The 25651-nt window shown below is 42.8% G+C and overlaps 1 protein-coding gene across 1 annotated transcript in view; it reads right to left on the reverse strand.

The window, feature by feature from the left end:
• The window catches only part of trpc1 (transient receptor potential cation channel, subfamily C, member 1), a gene marked incomplete at both ends in the record, with an annotated part of 85350 nt that overhangs the window by 47351 nt on the left and 12348 nt on the right, over positions 1-25651 (reverse strand). Inside the window, 2 exons of the mRNA XM_084326211.1 lie at positions 23453-23648; positions 23904-24035. Coding sequence (XP_084182337.1) covers positions 23453-23648; positions 23904-24035 — 328 coding nt within the window. The remainder of the gene's footprint in view (positions 1-23452; positions 23649-23903; positions 24036-25651) is intronic.

Consider the following 25651-nt stretch of genomic DNA (forward strand, 5'->3'; position numbering starts at 1 on the left):
TAAAGCAATTATTGGTCAGCTCCCTTTTTACCTCGGTTCATACCTCACCATCACATCAAACCCATTTTACAGCTTACGATCCCAGGACTATTTATATGCCTCAGTACCCAGAACCCGCACAGAGTTTGGGAAAAGGGCCTTCATGTTCTCTGCTCCTTCTGCCTGGAATGGACTTCAAAAAACTTTGAAACTGCAGGCCCTCACTACCATATCTGATTTTAAAGTTCAAATTAAGGGCATTTTAAAGAATGAGATGGGAGAATGTCGCTGCTTCACTGCATAATGTGCTGTTATATTTTATGTTTTTAACCTGACCTTCTCTCCCCAGCAACCTCCTGCAGGGCCTCACCTTCCATCCTCTTTCTACCTTTTTACCCTACCCTCCAATCTCCCCCAATCCCATTCAATCTGATTTGCTGCAGCTCAAATGTATCCCCTTGCCCCACTTTGCCTTTTATGTATTTTTGTATGTTTGTTTTTTGTTTTTGCTGCCATTTTGGCCAGGTCTTGCTCGAAAAAGAGATCTTTGATCTCAAGTGACTACCTGGTAAAATAAAGGTAAAATAAAAAAAATAGAGAATCAACAGAGAATAAGCAGAGAATCAGCAGAGAATCAGCAGAGAAGCAGCAGAGAATCAGCAGAGGATCAGCTGTCATAGAGAATCAGCAGAGAATCAGCAGAGAATCAGCAGAGGATCAGCTGTCATAGAGAATCAGCAGAGAATCATCATTCATAGAGAATCAGCAGAGAATCAGCAGAGGATCAGCATTCATAGAGAATCAGCAAATAATCAGCTGTCATAGAGAATCAGCAGAGAAGCAGCATTCATAGAGAATGAGCAGAGAATCAGCAGAGAATCAGCAGAGAAGCAGCATTCATAGAGAATCAGCAGAGAATCAGCAGAGAATCAGCATTCATAGAGAATCAGCAGAGAATCAGCAGAGAATCAGCAGATAATCAGCATTCATAGAGAATCAGCAGAGAATCAGCAGATAATCAGCATTCATAGAGAATCAGCAGAGAATCAGCTGTCATAGAGAATCAGCAGAGAATCAGCATTCATAGAGAATCAACAGAGAATAAGCAGAGAATCAGCAGAGAATCAGCAGAGAAGCAGCAGAGAATCAGCAGAGGATCAGCTGTCATAGAGAATCAGCAGAGAATCAGCAGAGGATCAGCATTCATAGAGAATCAGCAGAGAATCAGCTGTCATAGAGAATCAGCAGAGAATCAGCATTCATAGAGAATCAGCAGAGAATCAGCAGAGAATCAGCAGAGGATCAGCTGTCATAGAGAATCAGCAGAGAATCAGCTGTCATAGAGAATCAGCAGAGAATCAGCAGAGAATCAGCAGAGAATTAGCAGAGAATCAGCTGTCATAGAGAATCAGCTGTCATAGAGAATCAGCAGAGAATCAGCAGAGAAGCAGCTGTCATAGAGAATCAGCAGAGAATCAGCAGAGAATCAGCAGAGAATCAGCTGTCATAGCAAAGATGCAGGCTATTCTCGGTCCTCGCTCCACAATGGTAGAATGAACTTCCCACCACAGCTGAGGACAGCTGAAAACCGCCCAACTTTGAAATATATAGATTTTTTTAACTACTAACCTTCGTACTGTCTTCTACTATTGTGCACTTTGCTACTAAGGAATCTACCGTGTCTATATTACTACCTACTATGCTAATATATCTATACTACTACTATTCCGTAGCACTCAAGTTCGACACTGAACAATCTTACTTACACTTAGCTGCCAGAGTTTCTTCTTTTTTTTTTTGCTTTTTTCCTGGCCCTTTTTTGAGGGCACTCCATCCACCCACACCCCCCCCCCCCCCCCCCCCCCCTCTTCGGGGGACAACTTTATTATTTATTATACGTTTGAACTGTTTACAGTACAAAATTAAATAAAAAGTGTAGTAAAATAAGAAAAATATTAAAAAAATATATTTCATTGCCCTCTCGGAGGGGGGGAACTCAGACTAGACATTGACAAACAAATTACAACTAAAGACAATGAAGGACAACAACGAATACACATGACAAGGGAAAGGGGGGGGGGCAGAGAGGGGAGTGAGTAAAGTAGCGGGTGAGGAGGGGGATTGAGAGAAGGGTGGGTTATGGAGTGGATGGCTCACAGGTCAATCTCCTATGATTAGGAGCCTAGATTATCCACAAGCAATTCCCAGATGTTATTAAATTGTGAGACTTCGATGTGATCCACGGTTGAGATTGTTTCCTGTGATATGTAATTTGAGAGAAGGCCCAACCATTGCCCAGTATTCCAATTTTTTCTTGTCTTCCAGTTTAAGAGGATAGTTTTCTTGGCAACAGCTAGAGAAACGAGTAGGGGTTTGTTGTTCTGGACTAATAAATTGATAGCAGTAGTATCCCCAAGTAGGCAGAGGGAGGAGAGGAATGCTGCAGCTCATGACCCGGGATAGTGTATTGATGACGGAATTCCAGAAGTCTTGAACAGGTGGGCAGAGCCAGGTGGCATGGAAATAGTTGTCTGGGGTGTTGAGGGTGCAATGGGAGCATACATCTGTGCTTGCAAATCCCATTTGAAACATCCTGTGCTGTGTGATATGTACTCTGTGTAACACCTTATATTGGATTAATTGAAGGTTAGTGTTGTTAGTCATTGTGAATGTGTTGGTGCAAATTTGTTCCCAGGATACGGCATTGGGAGAGAAAGTAGATATGTTGAGCTCTGAGCCTCGACTTTAGCTTTTATCTTATTTTCATACCAGCGCTCGTTTCCCTATGCTTTTTCTTTTGTTGTTGTTGTTCTTAGCTCTATTCTATTAAAATGTTTTAAAAAATTCGTATGTACCTCAGTTGCTATTGCATGTACATATATGTGTTTTATTACACGTTAACACGTATATGTATATACATACAAACTATTCGCTTGTTTTATTCTCCACCCATCGATCATCCATAGCAACACTATATTATCACTGACATCCAAGTTGAACGGCCCATCTTAGGTTTCTCTCCTCCACATCGCCTGTGGTACTTTTTTCCTATTGCTAGGTTTTTAGTGAGTTTTTCCTTACCTTCGATGGGGAATGTCGCATATTTGGATTTTATTTTGGATTTTATTTTGTTCTTCATTTATTGTGATGTTTCTTCTTGACTTGTTTAAAGAAGACTTATACAGCCCATGGGGGCATTACCTTGTGATTTCAGGCTTTACAAATAATTTGATTTGTTATTAAAGGAACACGCCAATATTATGGGAAATGCGCTTACCGTTTTCTCCAGACTCAGACAAGAAGATAGATAACAATTTCCTCTCTGTGCATGCAGTAGAAAGCTATCCGGCTGCAAGCTAGCCTAGCTTAGCACAGATGAATGGAAGCAGACCACTAGCCTTAAAACTCCGGGAGAGGTGTTTTTGGCCAACAGCTAGGCTAGCGGCTTTAAATGACCAAAACGGTCGTTTATTAACACAAAATACACTCACAACCAAACACAACTCAAGCACAGGTCTTTTCTCGACCCGAACTCATCTGTAAAACTGAAACAAAACCAAAAACCTTGAGTGATCCCAAGCCAATAGAGAACATCTGGGACACCTGCTCTTTGATGAGGTGCCCCAGGTGTGATCAACATATCGTAACCCACTTGGCTGACAAGACAAGAAGTGGCTCTTTATTGGCTCTCCCAAAGTATTCTAATGGCATTAAGATTAACGCTAGCTACTCTGACCTCTTTCCTGCTGGAGATGATGCTGAGGCAGGCAAGAAAGAACAGGCTAAAACAGGATGAGGAAGGATGAGGAAGTCAAAGAGATGATGTAAATAATCTGGCTTTATGCTAATGTAGAGCAAGGACATGGAATGTTAAAAGTGCATGCTGATTGCCATTGCCCTTTTGGGATCTCAAGTCCAATATGGAACCATTTGGTTTCAAAAGAATATTTCTACTTGCAGTTGCTAGTTGCAAATGTTATTAAGAACGAGTGCAAATGTATGTCTATTGTCTAATGTTGTTTGTGGTGTTTTTATTTTCTACTTAGTAGCTTGTATTTATTAGTTAAGTTTTGGTCTGTATTTCTTATTTCTTATTATCTTGTCATTATTATTATTATTATTATTATTATTATTATTATTATTATTATTATTATTATTATTATTATTATTATTATTATTATTATTATTATTATTATTATTATTATTATTATTATTATTATTATTATTATTATTATTGTTGTTGTTGTTGTTGTTGTTGTTGTTGTTGTTGTTGTTGTTGTTGTTGTTGGTGTTGTGTTGTCAAAAGAAAATTGAAAATAAAAATAATTCTCTATGTGGTTTGTTTGGCGTTTCGTCCACAACGCAAACTGCGCTTTAGGTCACTAAAACCCGACCTTTATGAAAACTCCTGCCAGGGTGAAGATTTTGGGAAACATAAAAAAAAATACAGTGTATTCATGTAGACGGGTGAAACCGTAACAAAACAACAGTCTAGAACTACGTAGTAATGACTTGATGTCTGTTCCTATTGGAGACAGGGTGGTGCTGCTCTCCTCACCCCAGATTATAGGTATATATACACCTTTTAGAAGGTATATACATATTTTGTATGTATATGTATATCTTTGACTGTGTATTCGAATTCTTATTCTTATTTTAGATTTTTTTTTACTACCTAAATGTTTATTGTGAGCGATTTGTGGTGCTGAAGTACTTCTATTCTATTCTATAGTCAAAAAGCACGGTTTCACAGCTGGCACATCCACTCATGCAGTTCCTCCATTCAGCCTGAGTTCAACTGTGATCTGAAGGGTCCAGGAACCCTCTGTTCTGACATTGATAAACAGGAGACAACTGTGAAGCACTTTTCAGCCAAATGTGTGAAACTAGAGATAATGCAATGCAGGCAGGGGGGTGGAGAGACAGCGCGTGTGTCCTCCAGGGGAACACAGAAAAACAATCACACATTACAACGGCTCCTAAGGCCTTAATGATTACAAGTCATTTCAACACAAATCCATCAGAGCTTAAGGAAAACGTTAATACCCTAACTAATGGCCCTGTCCACAGTACACAGATTGTATTTTCTGTCGGATCAGGCCCACAGAGACTTGGAGAGCTCCCTGCAGTCTCCCGTCCAGGTAAATGGTAGGTGCATTTACATAGCGCTTTTATCCAAATCGCTTTACAATTTGTTCCTCACACTTTACCCATTCACTCGGCATCGGACCGGGAACCTCCGGATTACCAGACGACTGCTCTACCTCCTGAGCCACTGTCGCCACCCCAAGGCCATTTCACGCAAGTGTTTTTGCGTCATTGGACCGAGAGCATTTCTAAAACCCTGCTGGTGTGGACAGGATTTGTTTTAAAAAATCTGTGTACGTGTGGACTATAGACCATCCATCACAGCACCACTTCACACTGTGTCTCTATGGTCGCAGATACACATCCCTACTATGTAAGGAGGCTAATTTCAGCAAGAGCTTTGAACCCACTGCCATAACCCTCCCTAAACAAACCTCCCTCCTGACCGAGGTGATGAACATGCCAGAGTCCTACCCCAAAATGTGCATCTGACATCGTAATAAAAAAGTTTTACAATTTATTTAGCTGATCTGATCTAGGCACACTTGGGCTGTTGACATCATCCAGCTCATGTTGGGTTAGGGTGTAAATATGAATCACAGCACATCTACTAATCACCACACACATTTTACATTAGCCCTGGCCATTGTCCTGAGCCTTCCTAGCTTACTTTTTTATATTTATATATAAAAAAAAAACGTTATTTTTAGAATTTTATTTATTAATTTTGTATCTATTCTTTTTTTTTTAGAACATTATGGTGATAAACCATATAATTGTAGATAAACCCTACCCAAAAAGGATCTCCTGGTCTCTCTCTCTCTCTCTCTCTCTCTCTCTCTCTCTCTCTCTCTCTCTCTCTCTCTCAAGACAATCGTTTTATTGTCCCAACTATGGGGAGTGGGGGTGGAGGGGTGGGGGGAGTAATCCAACAGATATTCTTCTCTTCTGGGGTTTTGGGTTCAGCCTGCGACCCAGGGGGGTTTGCTGGGATTGCTGTGATGTCCAGGAGAGCTGCTTCTGCTGTGGAGACACAGCATGTGTTCTCCAGCCCCTCCAAGCTGCCTCAGCTTAAGAGCACTCAACACACAGTGTGATGCAGGGCACCTGCGGCGCTCTCCCCCCAGTAACAATCAGCTGCATGCCGCTCAACTGCTGCTGCTTCCCCAGTCTGGGAGCAGGTCATTGGGGTGATACATGGCCTCCATTATCCTCCCCTGTGGCCTGCGCTGTGGGCTGGCTGACAGAGGCACCGGGGTGCAGTGTGCACTTCCTCGTTTACGTTTACAAACTCAGCGAGGGGGCGGCAGTAGCTCAGGAGGCATAGCAGTCGGAAGGTTCACAGGTTCGATTCCCGCTCCGCCCGGGCAACGTGTCGAAGTGTCCTTGAGCAAGACACTTAATCCCTAATTGCTCCCGATGTGCAGGTTGGCGCCTTGCATGGGCGCCTCTGCCGTCAGTGTGTGAATGTGTGAGTGAATGGGTGAATGTGAGGCACAAGTTGTAAATGCACAGTTTACCATCTCAGCGCTTTACGCTTTCTGCTCCGACGCACAGTGATTTATTATTATTAATATTTTTGTCAGCACAACCAGTAGATACATTTTACGTAGGTTCATCACTAGGCATGTTACGACTACTTTTGTTAGATGGTGCATTTAACAGCTTTTATCCAAAGCGCTTTGCAATTTTGTTCCTCACATTCACCCATTCAATCACACATTCACACAACGACGGCGGAGGCAACCATGCAAGGTGCCAACCTGCTCATCGGGAGCAGTTAGGGGGTTAAGTCTCTTGCTCAAGGAAACTTCGACACGCTGCCCGGGAGGAGTGGGAATCTAACTGGGAACCTTCTGATTACCAGACGACAGCTCTACCCCCGGAGCCACTGTCGCAGAAATAATTGCAATATTTTATGTCACTGATATAATAATGTGAGCATCTCACTTTAAGGTTGTCATTTCAGGGCTATAGATTGCAAGCGAAATGGCCGCATATGCAAACTATTTTGGGGAGAAGTACAGTTCATATTTGACTTAGTGGCTCTTAGTGTCGAGTGGGGGTGAAATTGTATGGTTCATTAAACAATGCAGTCATGTCATGTATTTTAAGGTTATAGTTTGACATATTGCACCGGTATTGCTCATCTTTCTATGAGCTGAGCATGCCAGGCGTGTGTAACTACAGCCTGTAATAACGTTACGTGCCTCCCTGACTGGAACAGGCAACTGGTACCTTTGCATAGTCTTCCTCAATCGAGGAAACAGCGCGGATCAGAGCTGAAACAGCTCATTCATTGTGAAGACCATCGGCTATTAAACCCATTTAAGCAATCAAGTGCGCAAAATGAAGCCGTCTACGGCTGATTCCTTTAAAAAACAAAGTAAGGGGAGGGGAGAGAGGAGAGAATGACGAGGGAGAGACATGCAGCCACTGAAGGGTACAGATAATACACGTGAGTTTGTACTCCATCCCCTCCAGACTCATCCCCTCCGGACTCATTCCCTCCAGACTCATCCCCTCCGGACTCATTCCCTCCAGACTCATCCCCTCCGGACTCATCCCCTCCAGACTCATCCCCTCCAGACTCATCCCCTCCAGACTCATCCCTCCTGACTCATTCCCTCCGGACTCATCCCCTCCGGACTCATCCCCTCCAGACTCATCCCCTCCGGACTCATCTTCTCCAGACTCATCCCCTCCAGACTCATCCCCTCCAGTCTCATCTTCTCCAGACTCATCCCCTCCAGACTCATCCCCTCCAGTCTCATCCCCTCCAGACTCATCCCCTCCGGACTCATCCCCTCCAGACTCATCCCCTCCAGTCTCATCCCCTCCAGTCTCATCTTCTCCAGACTCATCCCCTCCAGACTAATCCCCTCCGGTCTCATCCCCTCCAGACTCATCCCCTCCAGACTAATCCCCTCCGGACTCATCCCCTCCGGTCTCATCCCCTCCAGACTCATCCCCTCCAGTCTCATCCCCTCCAGACTCATCCCCTCCAGACTCATCCCCTCCAGTCTCATCTTCTCCGGACTCATCCCATCCAGACTCATCCCCTCCGGTCTCATCCCCTCCAGACTCATCCCCTCCAGTCTCATCCCCTCCAGACTCATCCCCTCCAGTCTCATCCCCTCCAGACTCATCCCCTCCAGTCTCATCCCCTCCAGACTCATCCCCTCCAGACTCATCCCCTCCAGTCTCATCTTCTCCGGACTCATCTCCTCCAGACTCATCCCCTCCAGACTCATCCCCTCCAGTCTCATCCCCTCCGGACTCCGGTTTTGAGTCTGACCCAAAACACAGAGCCTCTGCCGCCTGCGTTCCAGCACACAGATGAAAGTATTCGCTCAATGGAGAAGAATGAAAGTCATTCAGCTGACATACCGGCTCGCTCACTATATTAATGGGCTCTCCTCTCTCATTAAACCCCAAATGTTCCCACACCAGAGCTGTGGAATGTGGCTTTGAAACAAAAGTCCAATTATTCTTACAAACTTTCTGGCTGGAATTGTGCCTTCTTCAAGAAAAACACCTATTAGCCTGGAGTAACACGTCATCTCTACACTTCACCTGGCTGGTTCACTGCTGCCTGCTGTCCACCTATTAGCCTGGAGTAACACTTCACCTGGCTGGTTCACTGCTGCCTGCTGTCCACTGTGTGTGTGTGTGTGTGTGTGTGTGTGTGTGTGTGTGTGTGTGTGTGTGTGTGTGTGTGTGTGTGTGTGTGTGTGTGTGTGTGTGTGTGTGTGTGTGTGTGTGTGTGTGTGTGTGTGTGTACGTACAATGGAAACACCGCCACTGAGCCCCGCCTAAGTGGCAGACAGTGAGAGCAGACGAGGGGGACAGAAGCAGCACAAAAATATTGGAGACATTGGTCCTCATTCTCAGGCTCAGCATGCACACACACACTTTAGTTTGCAGTGTGTGTGTAATGCTCACGATGCCTCATTGAGTCATGACTATAAATGCAAAACGTAATTGTTAATGATACAAATATTGTCGTATTTATCTTTATTATAATTATTTAATTCCGAGGATGTCTGTAGAATCGACTTGAACGCAATCACCAACTATTTATCCCAAATGAAGCCTTTTACCAGTTTCATCACTTGTGCATTGTATGTTACTATTGCACTTTACTGTTACATTTGCACTCTGGTTGGATGTTGTATTGTACTTGTGCTGTATAATGACAATACATTTGAATCTAATCTAATGTTGATCAGTCGCAAATTGCTTCCACGCTACCTGTTGAATACAGGGGTCAGCACGGAGCAGATGCAATGTTGAGCCTCTCGCTGTTTTGCACGTGGCCCTCGCCTTATAAGGACCTGATGGGGCGTGTCTGTATGCAAATTCAGGTGTGCGAGAATGAGCTTCCAGTTTAACACTTTGAGTGCCAGCAGGGGGCGCACGATTTATCGCTTGAATGCTAGCCTTTTTGGACTGATTTTCCAATATTTCATGATTTTCACGGAGCTATTTCTATATTATATATATGGCTATGTGTCTAATATGCCCTCGCTTATCAATGACTTGCTTGCAGTCAACATGTACGAAACGGATTGTTTTTTCATCTGTGCATTTCCGTTTTATACTGTTTTGAAAAACGAACGTTTTTGGAAATTACAAAAAAGAAAAAAAAAGATTCCGTGATAATAGCTCTTTACTGAAATACACACAACACGTTGTCATTTTTCCGGCTGATTTATGAATCGTTTTCAAATAAACGCTAGATTATCGATAGTATATGTGTACTTATGCACGCTAGAGAAGCGGGCTGAAAAATCGATTATCTATGACCTGGTCAGCGCTAACGTCATACACGCACACACACACACACAGACACGTTGAGATATATGTGAACAATTCTGATTACCCCAAGACTGGTAACATAGATTCCTTACCTCACATCAGATGTTCTGCAAAAAGATTATTCCAATTCCTGATCGCCATTCCAAATATCGATCACGTTTATTGATCCAACGTTAGGTACTCGAAACACATAATCCAAGCTGCTCTGAGTGTCCACAATGAATCCAATCGTCTCCGGTTACATGCCTGAGAAGTTAAATGTGGATTCCGTTTCCCCCCCCCCAATGCATTTCCATTGAGTCCAATCCAATGGGTGCATTACCATCCGGGAGACAATAGGGGGTGGTATTTTACCTGTTCGAGCTCATAGACAGTCCCAATGATACCGTGAGGCTAGATTGATGAAAAAAATAATAAAAGCAATAACGATTAAATAACGAGATTTATCGTCCCTGGCACTCAACGCATGGCATGAAATCACGAGATTTCTCGTGGCTGGCACTCAATGTGTTAAGAATGAGTGACGTTTTTCATTCATGGGAACCCAGCTGCGTTGATTTTGGCCACCTACGAAGACCGTTTCACGTGTTCAGGAATCCAGAGGGGGATTTTTGTAAATTTGTTAGTACAAACTTTTTACCAAGATAGTTACAAAGGTACTTACAAGGGGGCGGTCAGGTGGCGTAACGGAGATTGCGTTCGTCACCAAACCCCGGAGCGGCTAGATTCGCCTGTTCGAATCCAGCTCACAGCTCCGGGGTTGTCACCAGCTTGGCTGGCCATTCACACTAATACAATTGGCAGTATTAGAGGGTGGGAGAAGCTGGCGGGATGGGTCCGGGTCGTTGTAAACAGCGACTCCTACAGTTCGGTCGGGGCGCCTGCTAAGCGCGGATAGGACTTGAGTGGGATAGTGTGATCCTTCCACATGCTACGCCCTCTCAATGAGAATCCGCCAGGTGAAAAGAAGCGGTTGATTGGCTGGACGTGTGTCGGAGGAAGCACGTGATAGCCTCCACTCCCCAGACCGACTGTGGGGGGTAAGTGTGCAGCGACCAGGAAGGGGATTGGGAATTGGCATAACGACTAACATTGGGATGGGAGAAAATCAGAGGAAAATGGAGGGGGGAAAAGATCAATAATAAAAAAAATAAAAAGTACTTACGAACATGTTTGAGAATGAGGACCATTCTATGTAAATAAAATTAAATAAAAAAGTTCAAATGTAAAACTGCAACATCGAGGTCTGTAAAACCATCAAGTACATGTCCATATAGTGTACAATAAGTCGATATAGTAATTATTCATCCTATTCATCACCATACTTTCTTCTTTAACAGCCGACCAAAGGTTCAACTAGCATGTTGAACCACCACTAATGGACCCCAGTGGCCACATGTGACAGAGAAATGAAAGATGGTACCGGTGTAAGAGGCTCACATTCTGATGTAGAACCCTGATAGCAGATAGTAGCTGTGGTCCAACGAGGGACCGATGGCACGCTACTAGCCTTCTGCGTGATATACGAGCCAAACAATTCTGCACCGGCCCATCTGTCATAAATTACCCTGAAGCTTCAAACATCCAGGCCCAATAACTTTGCCTCTGACTGCTGTAGCCTGGAGGAAGCGCTTTATCCTTTGCAGACTCACATTTCCCAAAGACAAGAACATGGGAGGAGAGGAACAGATGTTGTGTGACTTAGAGTGAATAAGTTGATGATTCATCGCAGACAATATTATTCCATTTCGTCCAATAATCTGTAGACGTTTGCAGCCGTGCGGATCGTTTCTTTATCCAAATAAGATGTCAAGCGACAATAGGGGGATATGGGATAATCAGCGGGAGGCGATTGTTCGAACAACACGCCGCCAGTACCGCTAGGGCAGCTACTCTGTTTTATATACTGGCCACTCCTATCCATCCTGATGGGGAAGGTGTGTAAAGTAACTGAGTACATTTAATCAAGTACTGTCCTTAAAGGGGCACTTCGCCCAAAAAGCAATACTGATTTATACTTCACATAATCTCACACACATCCCAAAACTCTAAAACTGTAAATTTATTTAGTTTGACAGTTATTGAGAGTGGATGACTTTGAATATGGCCACTGGTGATGTCATCGGGGACATTGAATCCTTGTGTTGTGTTGATTACAGCTCAATGAAATTATACGGTAGTAGTCCCCTATGAGACAAAGTATTGCTATTTTTCTCATCTACATAATTTCATGGAGCTGTAATTAACACAAGACAAGGATACAATGTCCCAGATGAACGGAAGTAGGGCCCAAGCTAAGAAGGTTCAGAAGCCGCCCTCATTCTCAGCGTACCTAGATACAGTACATCATGACCTCTCTTAAAGTGTACCTAGATACATCATGAAGTCTCTTAAAGCGTACCTAGATACATCATGAACCCTCAAGTGTACCTAGATACATCATGAAGTCTCTTAAAGTGTACCTAGATACATCATGAAGTCTCTTAAAGTGTACCTAGATACATCATGAACTCTCAAGTGTACCTAGATACATCATGAAGTCTCTTAAAGCGTACCTAGATACATCATGAACTCTCTTTTTCTTTTTTATCCACTTTTTATCCCATTTTATTTTTTTGTATTTTATTTTTTTATTATTTTTTAAACAAACATATAAACAAACATGACAACACACGATAAGATATACAAGCATTAATTGTCAGGGCACATCCAATGAGATCACCTTTTGGTTAGTTGTTTTATATAAGATATACCCATAATACCTGTTATCTAAAAAAAAAAAAAAACCTACACACATATGCTCAGCTCGAACCCCCCCCTCCCGGACCCCACCTTGAGAAGTACCTCCACTATCCCTCGCACCTAACCAGACACTACCATTATAAGCTAGCTTTTATTCTCTCCACCACTTCTAACCACATTGACATTTTGGATTCATTGAGACCCAGAATTCTTGCTGTAGATATTTTTATCCCATTTTCTATATTTTCTCCCATCCCAATTTCGTATCATCCAATTCAACCCTCCCCTGTCACGAACGCTGTTTCTTGCCTCCCACAAGCCGGCTGCAATGTGGACTAAGGCTACGTTTAGACGGAGAGAGTCTGAACAGAAACCGCAAAAGTCGTCTTGCGGTCTCACTTTTAATTTTGCGTTTAGACTAGTGTTTTGGGGTGGAATTCTCCGTGCAGACGAGGCTGTAACAACTCGAGACAACGGAACCCCCCGCTGTCACACGATTGGCGCATATGTCACATGATGTGCTGTGAAGACCCGCCCTACTCTGCCTCTGATTCGCAGAGTGTGGGTGGGGAATGTGATTGGACCAAAGCAGAGTCACTCACAGACAGTGAGTCCAGTCATAATAGTTGTGATAGCCGCGGGACAGATTCTTGTGTATTTAAAAGTACTGCCAATGTAGCCTTCAGGTGATCGCCATGAATAGAATCAGACATGCTTTGTTTACGCTTCTAGGCTACTGGCGCATGCCTGTGATGTAAGCAGTAGGCGCGACGAGAGCCTTGACGACCCTTTCGTCATCGTTTTATGCGGTTTGACAGTTTAGATGAGAGCGCAAAGGTTTACCGTTTTTAGGAATTCCACCCTGGAAGGTGGTCTCACTTTTTTACGGTTTCACCCCGTAAAAACGCCGTTTCCGTATAAACGAAAGGCACATCTGAAAAAATATTTTTGCGGATTCACCTGCTAGCGTTTCCGTCTAAACGGGGCCTAAGTCATACATAGCACAAGTCCCCTCCGGTACTTGAGGTAACAGCAGTCGCATCTTTTCACCTGCGCAGCTCGATCTCTCAGTGGCGAGGAGTAACGCGTGGGAGGCTCACGCTGCCCCCGACACATCATGAACTCTCTTAAAGTGTACCTAGATACATCATGAAGTCTCTTAAAGTGTAGATACATCATGAACTCTCTTAAAGTGTACCTAGATACATCATGAACTCTCTTAAAGTGTACCTAGACACATCATGAACTCTCTTAAAGTGTACCTAGATACATCATGAACTCTCTTAAAGTGTAGATACATCATGAACTCTCTTAAAGTGTACCTAGATACATCATTAACTCTCTTAAAGTGTAGATACATCATGAACTCTCTTAAAGTGTAGATACATCATGAACTCTCTTAAAGTGTACCTAGATACATCATGAACTCTCTTAAAGTGTACCTAGATACATCATGAACTCTTAAAGTGTACCTAGATACATCATGAACTCTCTTAAAGTGTACCTAGATACATCATGAACTCTCTTAAAGTGTACCTAGATACATCATGAACTCTCTTAAAGTGTACCTAGTTACATCATGAACTCTCTTAAAGTGTACCTAGATACATCATTAACTCTTAAAGTGTACCTAGATACATCATTAACTCTTAAAGTGTACCTAGATACATCATGAACTATCTTAAAGTGTACCTAGATACACCATGAACTCTCTTAAAGTGTAGATACATCATGAACTCTCTTAAAGTGTACCTAGATACATCATGAACTCTCTTAAAGTGTACCTAGATACATCATGACCTCTCTTAAAGTGTACCTAGATACATCATGAACTCTCTTAAAGTGTACCTAGATACATCATGAACTCTTAAAGTGTACCTAGATACATCATGAACTCTCTTAAAGTGTACCTAGATACATCATGAACTCTCTTAAAGTGTACCTAGATACATCATGAACTCTCTTAAAGTGTACCTAGATACATCATGAACTCTCTTAAAGTGTACCTAGATACATCATGAACTCTCTTAAAGTGTACCTAGTTACATCATGAACTCTTAAAGTGTACCTAGATACATCATGAACTCTCTTAAAGTGTACCTAGATACATCATGAACTCTCTTAAAGTGTACCTAGATACATCATGAACTCTCTTAAAGTGTACCTAGATACATCATGAACTCTCTTAAAGTGTAGATACATCATGAACTCTCTTAAAGTGTACCTAGATACATCATGAACTCTCTTAAAGTGTACCTAGATACATCATGAACTCTCTTAAAGTGTAGATACATCATGAACTCTCTTAAAGTGTACCTAGATACATCATGAACTCTCTTAAAGTGTACCTAGATACATCATGAACTCTCTTAAAGTGTACCTAGATACATCATGAACTCTTAAAGTGTACCTAGATACATCATTAACTCTTAAAGTGTACCTAGATACATCATTAACTCTTAAAGTGTACCTAGATACATCATGAACTATCTTAAAGTGTACCTAGATACACCATGAACTCTCTTAAAGTGTAGATACATCATGAACTCTCTTAAAGTGTACCTAGATACATCATGAACTCTCTTAAAGTGTACCTAGATACATCATGACCTCTCTTAAAGTGTACCTAGATACATCATGAACTCTCTTAAAGTGTACCTAGATACATCATGAACTCTTAAAGTGTACCTAGATACATCATGAACTCTCTTAAAGTGTACCTAGATACATCATGAACTCTCTTAAAGTGTACCTAGATACATCATGAACTCTCTTAAAGTGTACCTAGATACATCATGAACTCTCTTAAAGTGTACCTAGATACATCATGAACTCTCTTAAAGTGTACCTAGTTACATCATGAACTCTTAAAGTGTACCTAGATACATCATGAACTCTCTTAAAGTGTACCTAGATACATCATGAACTCTCTTAAAGTGTACCTAGATACATCATGAACTCTCTTAAAGTGTACCTAGATACATCATGAACTCTCTTAAAGTGTAGATACATCATGAACTCTCTTAAAGTGTACCTAGATACATCATGAACTCTCTTAAAGTGTACCTAGATACATCATGAACTCTCTTAAAGTGTAGATACATCATGAACTCTCTTAAAGTGTACCTAGATACATCATGAACTCTCTTAAAGTGTACCTAGATACATCATGAACTCTCTTAAAGTGTACCTAGATACATCATGAACTCTTAAAGTGTACCTAGATACATCATGAAGTCTCTTAAAGTGTACCTAGATACATCATGAACTCTCTTAAAGTGTAGATACATCATGAACTCTCTTAAAGTGTACCTAGATACATCATGAAGTCTCTTAAAGTGTACCTAGATACATCATGAACTCTCTTAAAGTGTACCTAGCTACACCATGAACTCTCTTAAAGTGTACCTAGATACATCATGAAGTCTCTTAAAGTGTAGATACATCATGAACTCTCTTAAAGTGTACCTAGATACATCATGACCTCTCTTAAAGTGTACCTAGATACATCATGAACTCTCTTAAAGTGTACCTAGATACATCATGAACTCTCTTAAAGTGTACCTAGATACATCATGAACTCTCTTAAAGTGTACCTAGATACATCATGAACTCTCTTAAAGTGTACCTAGATACATCATGACCTCTCTTAAAGTGTACCTAGATACATCATGGACTCTCTTAAAGTGTACCTAGATACATCATGAACTCTCTTAAAGTGTACCTAGATACATCATGAACTCTCTTAAAGCACATCTAGATACATCATGAACTCTCTTAAAGTGTACCTAGATACATCACGAACTCTCTTAAAGCACATCTAGATACATCATGAACTCTCTTAAAGTGTACCTAGATACATCATGAACTCTCTTAAAGCACATCTAGATACATCATGAACTCTCTTAAAGTGTACCTAGATACATCATGAACTCTCTTAAAGCACATCTAGATACATCATGAACTCTCTTAAAGTGTACCTAGATACATCATGAAGTCTCTTAAAGTGTAGATACATCATGAACTCTCTTAAAGTGTACCTAGATACATCATGAACTCTCTTAAAGTGTACCTAGATACATCATGAACTCTCTTAAAGTGTACCTAGATACATCATGAACTCTCTTAAAGTGTAGATACATCATGAACTCTCTTAAAGTGTACCTAGATACATCATGAACTCTCTTAAAGTGTAGATACATCATGAAGTCTCTTAAAGTGTACCTAGATACATCATGAACTCTCTTAAAGTGTACCTAGATACATCATGAACTCTCTTAAAGTGTACCTAGATACATCATGAACTCTTAAAGTGTACCTAGATACATCATGAACTCTCTTAAAGTGTACCTAGATACATCATGAAGTCTCTTAAAGTGTAGATACATCATGAACTCTCTTAAAGTGTACCTAGATACATCATGAACTCTCTTAAAGTGTACCTAGATACATCATGAACTCTCTTAAAGTGTACCTAGATACATCATGAAGTCTCTTAAAGTGTAGATACATCATGAACTCTCTTAAAGTGTACCTAGATACATCATGAACTCTCTTAAAGTGTACCTAGACACATCATGCACTCTCTTAAAGTGTACCTAGATACATCATGAACTCTCTTAAAGTGTACCTAGACACATCATGAACTCTCTTAAAGTTCAAGTCAAGTTCAAGTTCAAGTTCTTTAATAGTTGTCATACAGAAGTACAGAATACTTTCATACAAAATGCTTCTTACTGTTACGCTCCAGAGACTGTGCTAGACAAGATAGTATCAAATAACATAATAACATAATATAGCATGAATTTAGAAGAAGAAAATGAGGTCACAGTGTTCGGTATAGACATATGTACAATGTTCTGAGTTACCATATAATATACAATACACAATACTATGCAGTGTACTAATGTACAGTACTATCTAGTGCAAAGCAGAAATGGGATGAGGTACAATTTTAGGTACAATTTTACAGTAAGGTGTACGAGTTGTAGTGCAATCCTTCATCCATAAATATAAAGTGTGGGGAGTGGGTGCTACAGTGTGTTTGTTTAAAGTGGGTGTGTGCTATAAGTGTGTGGAGTGGGTGCTACAGTGTGTTTGTTTAAAGTGAGTGTGTGCGTGTGGATGTGTGTGCTATGTGCGTTTGGTGGTTGTTGTTGTGTAGTGTTCATTCATTGTTCGTTTAGCAGCCTGATGGCCTGGGGATAGAAGCTTCTTCTGAGTCTTTCTGTGCTCGCCTTGAGACTCCTGTATCGCTTGCCTGACCGCAGCAGTTCAAAGAGGCAGTTGTTCGGGTGACTGGAGTCTTTAATGATTCTCTTAGCCTTGCCCTAACGTGAAAAAGTATCTAGAGGCCAAACGACGCTACAGGGATAAAATTGAACTCCAGTTTGAACAAGCTGACTCTAGAGCTATGTGGCAGGGGCTCAAAACGATGACAGACTACAAAGGCGCCTCCCCCAAACTGAACAGTGACATCTCCTTAGCAAATGACCTCAATACCTTCTATGCGAGGTTTGATGCTGGTAATAACAACACCAGCTCACAAGCCTCGGCAATGGGGGGGGGGGGGGTCGGCTGCTGATGGAGGCGCAGTGTTCAGGGTAACAGAGCATGAGGTGAGGCGGACCTTTAAAAAAGTGAATATCAGGAAGGCAGCAGGTCCAGACGGCATCCCCGGCCGCGTCCTAAAAGTCTGTGCCGACCAACTGGCCCCAGTATTCACTGACATATTTAACCTGTCCTTAGAACAGGCTGTCATCCCCACCTGCCTGAAGAAGTCCACTATTATCCCTGTACCCAAAAAATCCAAGCCTGCTTGCCTCAACGACTACCGCCCTGTAGCTCTCACCTCCATAGCCATGAAGTGCTTCGAGAAGCTAGTAAAGGGCTACATCTGCTCCTCCCTCCCCATAAACATGGACCCCCTGCAATTTGCATACCGCCCCAACAGGTCCACGGAGGACGCCATATCCCATGTGCTGCACACAGCAGCAGCACACCTGGACAAGAGGCAGGGGAACTATGTGAGAATGCTATTCATCGACTACAGCTCGGCATTCAATACCATAGTCCCCTCCATACTCATAGCCAAGCTCAGGGACCTGGGCTTGGGCTATGACCTCTGCCAGTGGGTCTTGGACTTCCTGACTGGCAGACCCCAGGTGGTGAGAGCAGGCAACTGCACCTCCTCATCCATCACCCTCAACATAGGGGCCCCCCAGGGCTGTGTTCTGAGTCCCCTCCTCTACTCCCTGTACACACACGACTGTGTGGCTCAGCGGAGTAGCAATACAATCGTCAAATTTGCTGACGACACAGTGGTGGTGGGCCTGATCTCTGCCAACGACGAGAGGGCCTACCTGGAAGAGGTCAAGGTCCTGGCGGGATGGTGCCAGGAAAACAGCCTCTCCCTGAACGTCAGCAAAACAAAGGAGATGATTGTGGACTTCAGGAGGTCGGGGGTCAAGGACTACAGCCCCCTCAGCATCGACGGGGCACCGGTTGAGAGAGTCAACAGCTTTAAGTACCTCGGAGCCTACATATCCGAGGACTTGACATGGACCACACACATTAACAGTGTTGTGAAGAAGGCACGACAACGCCTCTACTTCCTCAGGCGCCTAAGGAAGTTCCAAGTCAGCCAGAAGATCCTTAAGAACTTCTACTCATGTACAATAGAGAGCATCTTGACCGGCAACATCACCTCCTGGTTTGGGAATAGCACTGCACAAGACCAAAGCACACTACAAAGAGTGACACGTTCAGCCGAACGCACAATTGGACACAACGTACCTAGATACATCATGAACTATCTTAAAGTGTACCTAGATACATCATGAACTCTCTTAAAGTGTAGATACATCATGAACTCTCTTAAAGTGTACCTAGATACATCATGAACTCTCTTAAAGTGTACCTAGATACATCATGAACTCTCTTAAAGTGTACCTAGATACATCATGAACTCTTAAAGTGTACCTAGATACATCATGAACTCTCTTAAAGTGTACCTAGATACATCATGAACTCTCTTAAAGTGTACCTAGATACATCATGAACTCTCTTAAAGCGTACCTAGATACATCATGTACTCTCTTAAAGTGTACCTAGTTACATCATGAACTCTCTTAAAGTGTACCTAGATACATCATGAACTCTCTTAAAGTGTAGATACATCATGAACTCTCTTAAAGTGTACCTAGATACATCATGAACTCTCTTAAAGTGTACCTAGATACATCATGAACTCTCTTAAAGTGTACCTAGATACATCATGAACTCTCTTAAAGTGTAGATACATCATGAACTCTCTTAAAGTGTACCTAGATACATCATGAACTCTCTTAAAGTGTAGATACATCATGAACTCTCTTAAAGTGTACCTAGATACATCATGAACTCTGTTAAAGTGTACCTAGATACATCATGCACTCTCTTAAAGTGTACCTAGTTACATCATGAACTCTCTTAAAGTGTACCTAGATACATCATGAACTCTTAAAGTGTACCTAGATACATCATGCACTCTCTTAAAGTGTACCTAGATACATCATGAAGTCTCTTAAAGTGTAGATACATCATGACCTCTCTTAAAGTGTAGATACATCATGAACTCTCTTAAAGTGTACCTAGATACATCATGACCTCTCTTAAAGTGTACCTAGATACATCATGAACTCTCTTAACACATTGACGGCCACGGGTATTAGACGGCCCCACTCTATAAGGCCAGTATATCATAATACGGTTTCATTGTGCGTGAGGCTGTTTGTAGAGCTAAATCTATACTTTATATTATTGCTATCTGTCCATTCTCATTGTAAATTTTTTTTTGATCAAATATTTTCCATTCTCATTGTCAATTGACACTATAAACCGTCCCTTCAAAATGGCTTAAAGAAAAAAAAATGTCATCAATACGTTCCCATTTTATAGCGTCTTGAATATAAGCGTTATATGGGATTGGTCTGGTATATTTCCTGCAAAACGAGATACAGGCTGCTAAGCTAATAACGTTAAATCAAATGGCATTTCGGCCCTACAGAAGCTAGAGCTAAAAATCTAAATGCATATGATCGATATAATGTTCCACCATGAATGCATGAAAGGGGGGGGGGCGGGGGGCGGGGGACGTCGTTTCTGATTATTGATTACCAATAACGGCGTTAGCCTCAGTAGCCACATTCGCTGATCGCCTGGTTGGGTATGATAACAAGGCCTGATCAGCATGTAATTTACGTGAAAAAGATCTTACCTGTGGCCGGTTGGACTGCAAAAAGGATTTCCCAGTTATCGATCGCCATCTGGTAGATCCATATGGCCATTGGCTGATGCTATATTCCTTTACTGCACACTGAATTCAGCTCCCAAAACGTATTCCATGCTACATGCTACACGCATAGATTCACCCTAACAGGAAAGTCCATTCGAGATCCAAAAAAATAAAACACCGTTCTGCCACAGGGAACACTGCATTATCAAGATAGCGCCCCTACGAGGATCTGGCCGGTAATGCACTTTTCCAAATTCCAAGAGTAGGGTAAATCTGCAGTGCCGCTCTGTGACATTGAGTAGGTTATTAAAATGGAATAAAAGCCAAAACAACCTTGCCACGGATACATCATGAACTCTCTTAAAGCGTACTGTACCTAGATACATCATGAACTGTGAGGTTTTTGTCCGTTGCTCACCTACTCGCTCTGTTCCTTTAAGCCTACTCGCTCTGTTCCTTTAGTTTTCTGTTAATCAATTGCATTCTCCTCACCTCACTAGCCCCCACCCTCGCGTTCGTTTGCTCTTCAGCAGCCACACCCTTGGACTACCTGTCATTATGTGTTTGATTGGTCTGGTGCCGAACACACACTTCTAGTTCTAGTATCAATTACCTTCACGCACCTGATGGGTATTCTAATTAGTTCCCCTGTGGGCTTTAAGTACCTCGCTCTTCCCCTCTAGCCTTGTCGGGTCGTTCCGTATCATATCTCTATCACCAAGACTCCTTCGGGAGGTTCTCTGTCTAAAGGCTCCTACGGGGGTTTTCGGTTTCTGTCTGTTATGCTGTTTTCATCTCCGGCGTGAGATGCGCTCAAGCCTTCGCCTCCTGTCGCCGTTTGCCTGGAAGGAGACACTGGACTGCGCTCTCTAAACTTCCACGGGAGGTATTCCAGTGTTCCACTTCAGACCTCCGCGCAGCAGACGTCCAGACGCGCATCCAGACCTCCGCGCAGCAGACGCCCAGACGCGCATCCAGACCTCCGCGCAGCAGACGTCCAGACGCGCATCCAGACCTTCGCGCAGCAGACGCGCTCTTCACTCCAGACGCGCATCCAGACGCGCATCCAGACCTCCGCGCAGCAGACGCGCTCTTCACTCCAGACGCGCATCCAGACGCGCATCCAGACCTCCGAGCCAGTTGCGCTCTCCGTACCGGCGCGTACTCCAAGCAGTCGCGCACCACTCCAACCTCCGCTTGGACAACCCGTTCCCCGTAACGACGCGCTCGCCCTGTTTGATCCTGCTCTCTTTACGCACAGCGCCAGGGTGAGTTTTGCAAGACTGTCTTTTGACCCTATCGTTTTTCGTGTGTTGTTTAAACACTGAAGAGATCCTGCTTTGTTCAGACTGTCACTCATCCTGTGCCTGCTTTTTTGGATTGTTCATTTGGGATAATATTTGCTTGAACTTTGCTCACTGTGTGTATTCACACCGAAGATATTATCACCTTGGATTATTATTGGAACATCGCTCACTGTGTGTATTTGCACCGAAGATATTATCACCTTGGATTATTATTGGAACTTCGCTCACTGTGTCTATTTGCACCGAAGATTCTATCACGTGGATTGTTGTTGGACTTTACTCACAGTGTGTATTACACCGAAGATTCAGTCACTGGAGTATCTGTTTTGGGACAAGTCACTTCTCCTGTCACCTGCTCTGTTCCCAACTGTACTCTGAGCTAACCCGCTCTCTCTCTCCCTCTCTGTCCCGTTTACCACCTCGGAGAGCTGCCGAGAGGATTCTGCAGAGCGGCTCTGACGTCACTGTCAGATTCCTCAGACGAACCTTCCCGGGAGAAGCTGCAGAGCAGCAACATTCTTCTAATGCTTGTATCCCAGTCTTCTAGTCCTCCCTGTCCAGTCCTTCTAGTCCTCCTAGTCCTCCCTGTCCCCAGCCCGCCTCCGCGGGCCTCTGTCCCTGTTTCCCCTCTCTAGTCCTCCTAGTCCTCCCTGTCCAGTCCTCCTAGTCATCCTAGTCCTCCCTGTCCAGTCCTCCTAGTCCTCCTAGTCATCCCTGTCCAGTCCTCCTAGTCCTCCCAGTTCCTGCCCTTGTCCCTTGCCCTGTCCTGTTTCCCTTAGCCTTCCCCTTAGCCAGCTCGCCTCTTAAAGGCACTGTGCCTTTTTCCCATTTCTTGTTTTCCAGTAATTTGTGTTCTCCCTTAAAGGGACAGTGCCGTTTTCTGTGTGTTTCAATAAATGCCCAGTTCTTGGCTTACTCTCATACCTGTCTTGTGTTGTGCGATTGGGGTCGGTTACAAACCATAACATGAACTCTCTTAAAGCACACCTAGATACATCATGAACTCTCTTAAAGCACACCTAGATACATCATGAACTCTCTTAAAGCACACCTAGATACATCATGAACTCTCTTAAAGCACACCTAGATACATCATGAACTTTGACTTCAGTCCAGATTCAGTGCAAGGTTTTCCTCTACAGTCAAGGTTTTCTTCCTTTCCCCTCCATAATCTCTTGGCCTGGCGGCTGGATGGCATGTACGGCCTACGACCAGGGGCCTGACTGCATCTCTCACTCACCTCCTTTTGGTTGTACTTGATGGCCAGCTTGAGTCGGCTGAGGTTCATGCGTTCCTCCATCAAGCCTCTCTTGTCCACATTGTCCTCGTTGGACGTGTGGTTGAGGATGACTTCGAGCTCCCTGGAGTTTCGAGCTTGAGCCAGCAGGTCCTTGGCAAACATCTTACACTTCTTGGCGAGCTCCTCATAGTCATTCCTGTAGCATGGAGATCAGACATGAAAGAATATTTGTTTTACTCATAAGAAGGATTGAGATTTCTATCTGTTCCACCCTGTGGGACATGTGATTTATGTGGTACATTGAATGTGTGTGTGTGTGTGTGTGTGTGTGTGTGTGTGTGTGTGTGTGTGTGTGTGCCCACATTTCCGTGCATATGTGTGAGTCTGTGTGCGCTGAGAGAGAGAGACATGCTCTCTGGCAGCAGAAACGACAACAGAATGAAGATGGTACCTGAACTCCACCTCCACCAGACTCAGCTCCTTCAAGTCAGTACTCAGCTCAAACGCTCTGAGGATGGGATCCTCCTCCGTCAGCATGATCAATGAGGGGCTGGACAAACACCTGTAGATGTCCAGACGAAACCTAGAGATAGATAGATGGACGGACAGACAGACAGACAGACAGACAGACAGACAGACAGACAGACAGACAGAAATATATAGATATATAGACATCCAGACAGACACAGACAGACAGACAGAGTATTAATACTGAGGGAAATTCCAGTGTATGTACCTTTTTTTTCTTCATTTGTTTTTGAATTTGAAACACATAACATTTGACAATAAAATCCCACCCCAAAACAACAACCAATGCTGCACTATGTAGAAAGGAAACATTTAAATATATACAATTACAAATATACAAAACAGATTCTATAAGAGTACCGTATGGAACCTGTAAGTGTCGCTTGCAGATAAAGCAATCAGCCGTCACATTACAAGCCTAATCAAGTGAGTCAGAGTCTCTCGAAAATCTTCTACAGTAAGTCTCTCTAAGAGATTTTCCAAAACTTGTATTTAAGATTTAAGATCGTCAGTCGGTTTCTCCAGATGGAGAAGAGCAGACATCTGTGATATACACATGTCGACTGCAGGAACCTGTGGAACGGACCATCACAGTAGGATACATTTTCTGGCCAAAAGACTTGTTAACAGAGATTTGATGTCCGTATCAAAGAGATCGTCCACCCAACCGTGATTTAAGAAGTACAAGGAAGCAGTCAGTATAAACCGTTTGCCAGTAATCGCCTGAATCACAGAATGAACCTCTTTCCAGAACATCTGGATGTGGTCACATGACCGAAACAAATGTACCTTTATGAGATTTATATTTATAACAGAGGTTGGAGCTGTTGGGAAACATCTTCTGGAGGCCAACAGGTGTATAATAGATCCTACGGATATTTGTTAAATGTTGCGCATGATTGGAAATTGAGTACAGTTTGGAAAGATCCCATCGCAAATCTCAGTCCAATCAGTAGGACCACACTGTGAGGGCTGCGGGTGTTTGGGTCACTAGCAAATAATAGGGACTTTAAGTTATTTGTATAACGAATAACCACTAAACTGCTAAGCAGACCATAAGGAGAAGGGGAAAAGTAAACAACAAAAAACAACCTTTACAGGTGGAAGCCTCAACATTTTTATTTTAACACTCAAAGAGGTATTATGGAAAAACTTAAATAAGCCACAAAGGCACCTCCTAATAACGGAGTTCATACAAATAACCTAAATAACAATAAACCTCCACTAAGGGAGTTTATGTGTAGTAGTGGACTAATGATAGTTCAAAAGGAAACAAAAGAAAACTGTCATGAAAAGAAACACACTACAATAAAAGGCTCAGCTACTAGAAAATAAAGTGCTAAATAAGCCAGTAGCCTAAAACCAAAATGGAAAGGCAAAAAGCTGAACAGGGCAGGGAACAGCGCTACACTTTAATATAACAAAGCCTGACCGGAAGGATAGCCAACACAATAGAGAGGTGTAGTCTGACGTCTCTTTGGACCGCCTGCGAGGTCCACCCGTATAGGAATTTATCGTTGGGAAAATGGATTATCGGCTATTGTAACAATTCTGCCGCATGGAAATTGAAAAGCTTTCCATTTTTGCACAAAATGAGTTCCCTTCTATCACTAACATTATTGTTTAAGCATTTTTGGTTGAAATAAAATTCGGCGATTTTTTTTTATGATT

The sequence above is a fragment of the Notolepis coatsorum genome (assembly GCF_963971535.1).
Source record: "Notolepis coatsorum genome assembly, chromosome: 12".
In the NCBI taxonomy this organism is placed as follows: Eukaryota; Metazoa; Chordata; class Actinopteri; order Aulopiformes; family Paralepididae; genus Notolepis; species Notolepis coatsorum.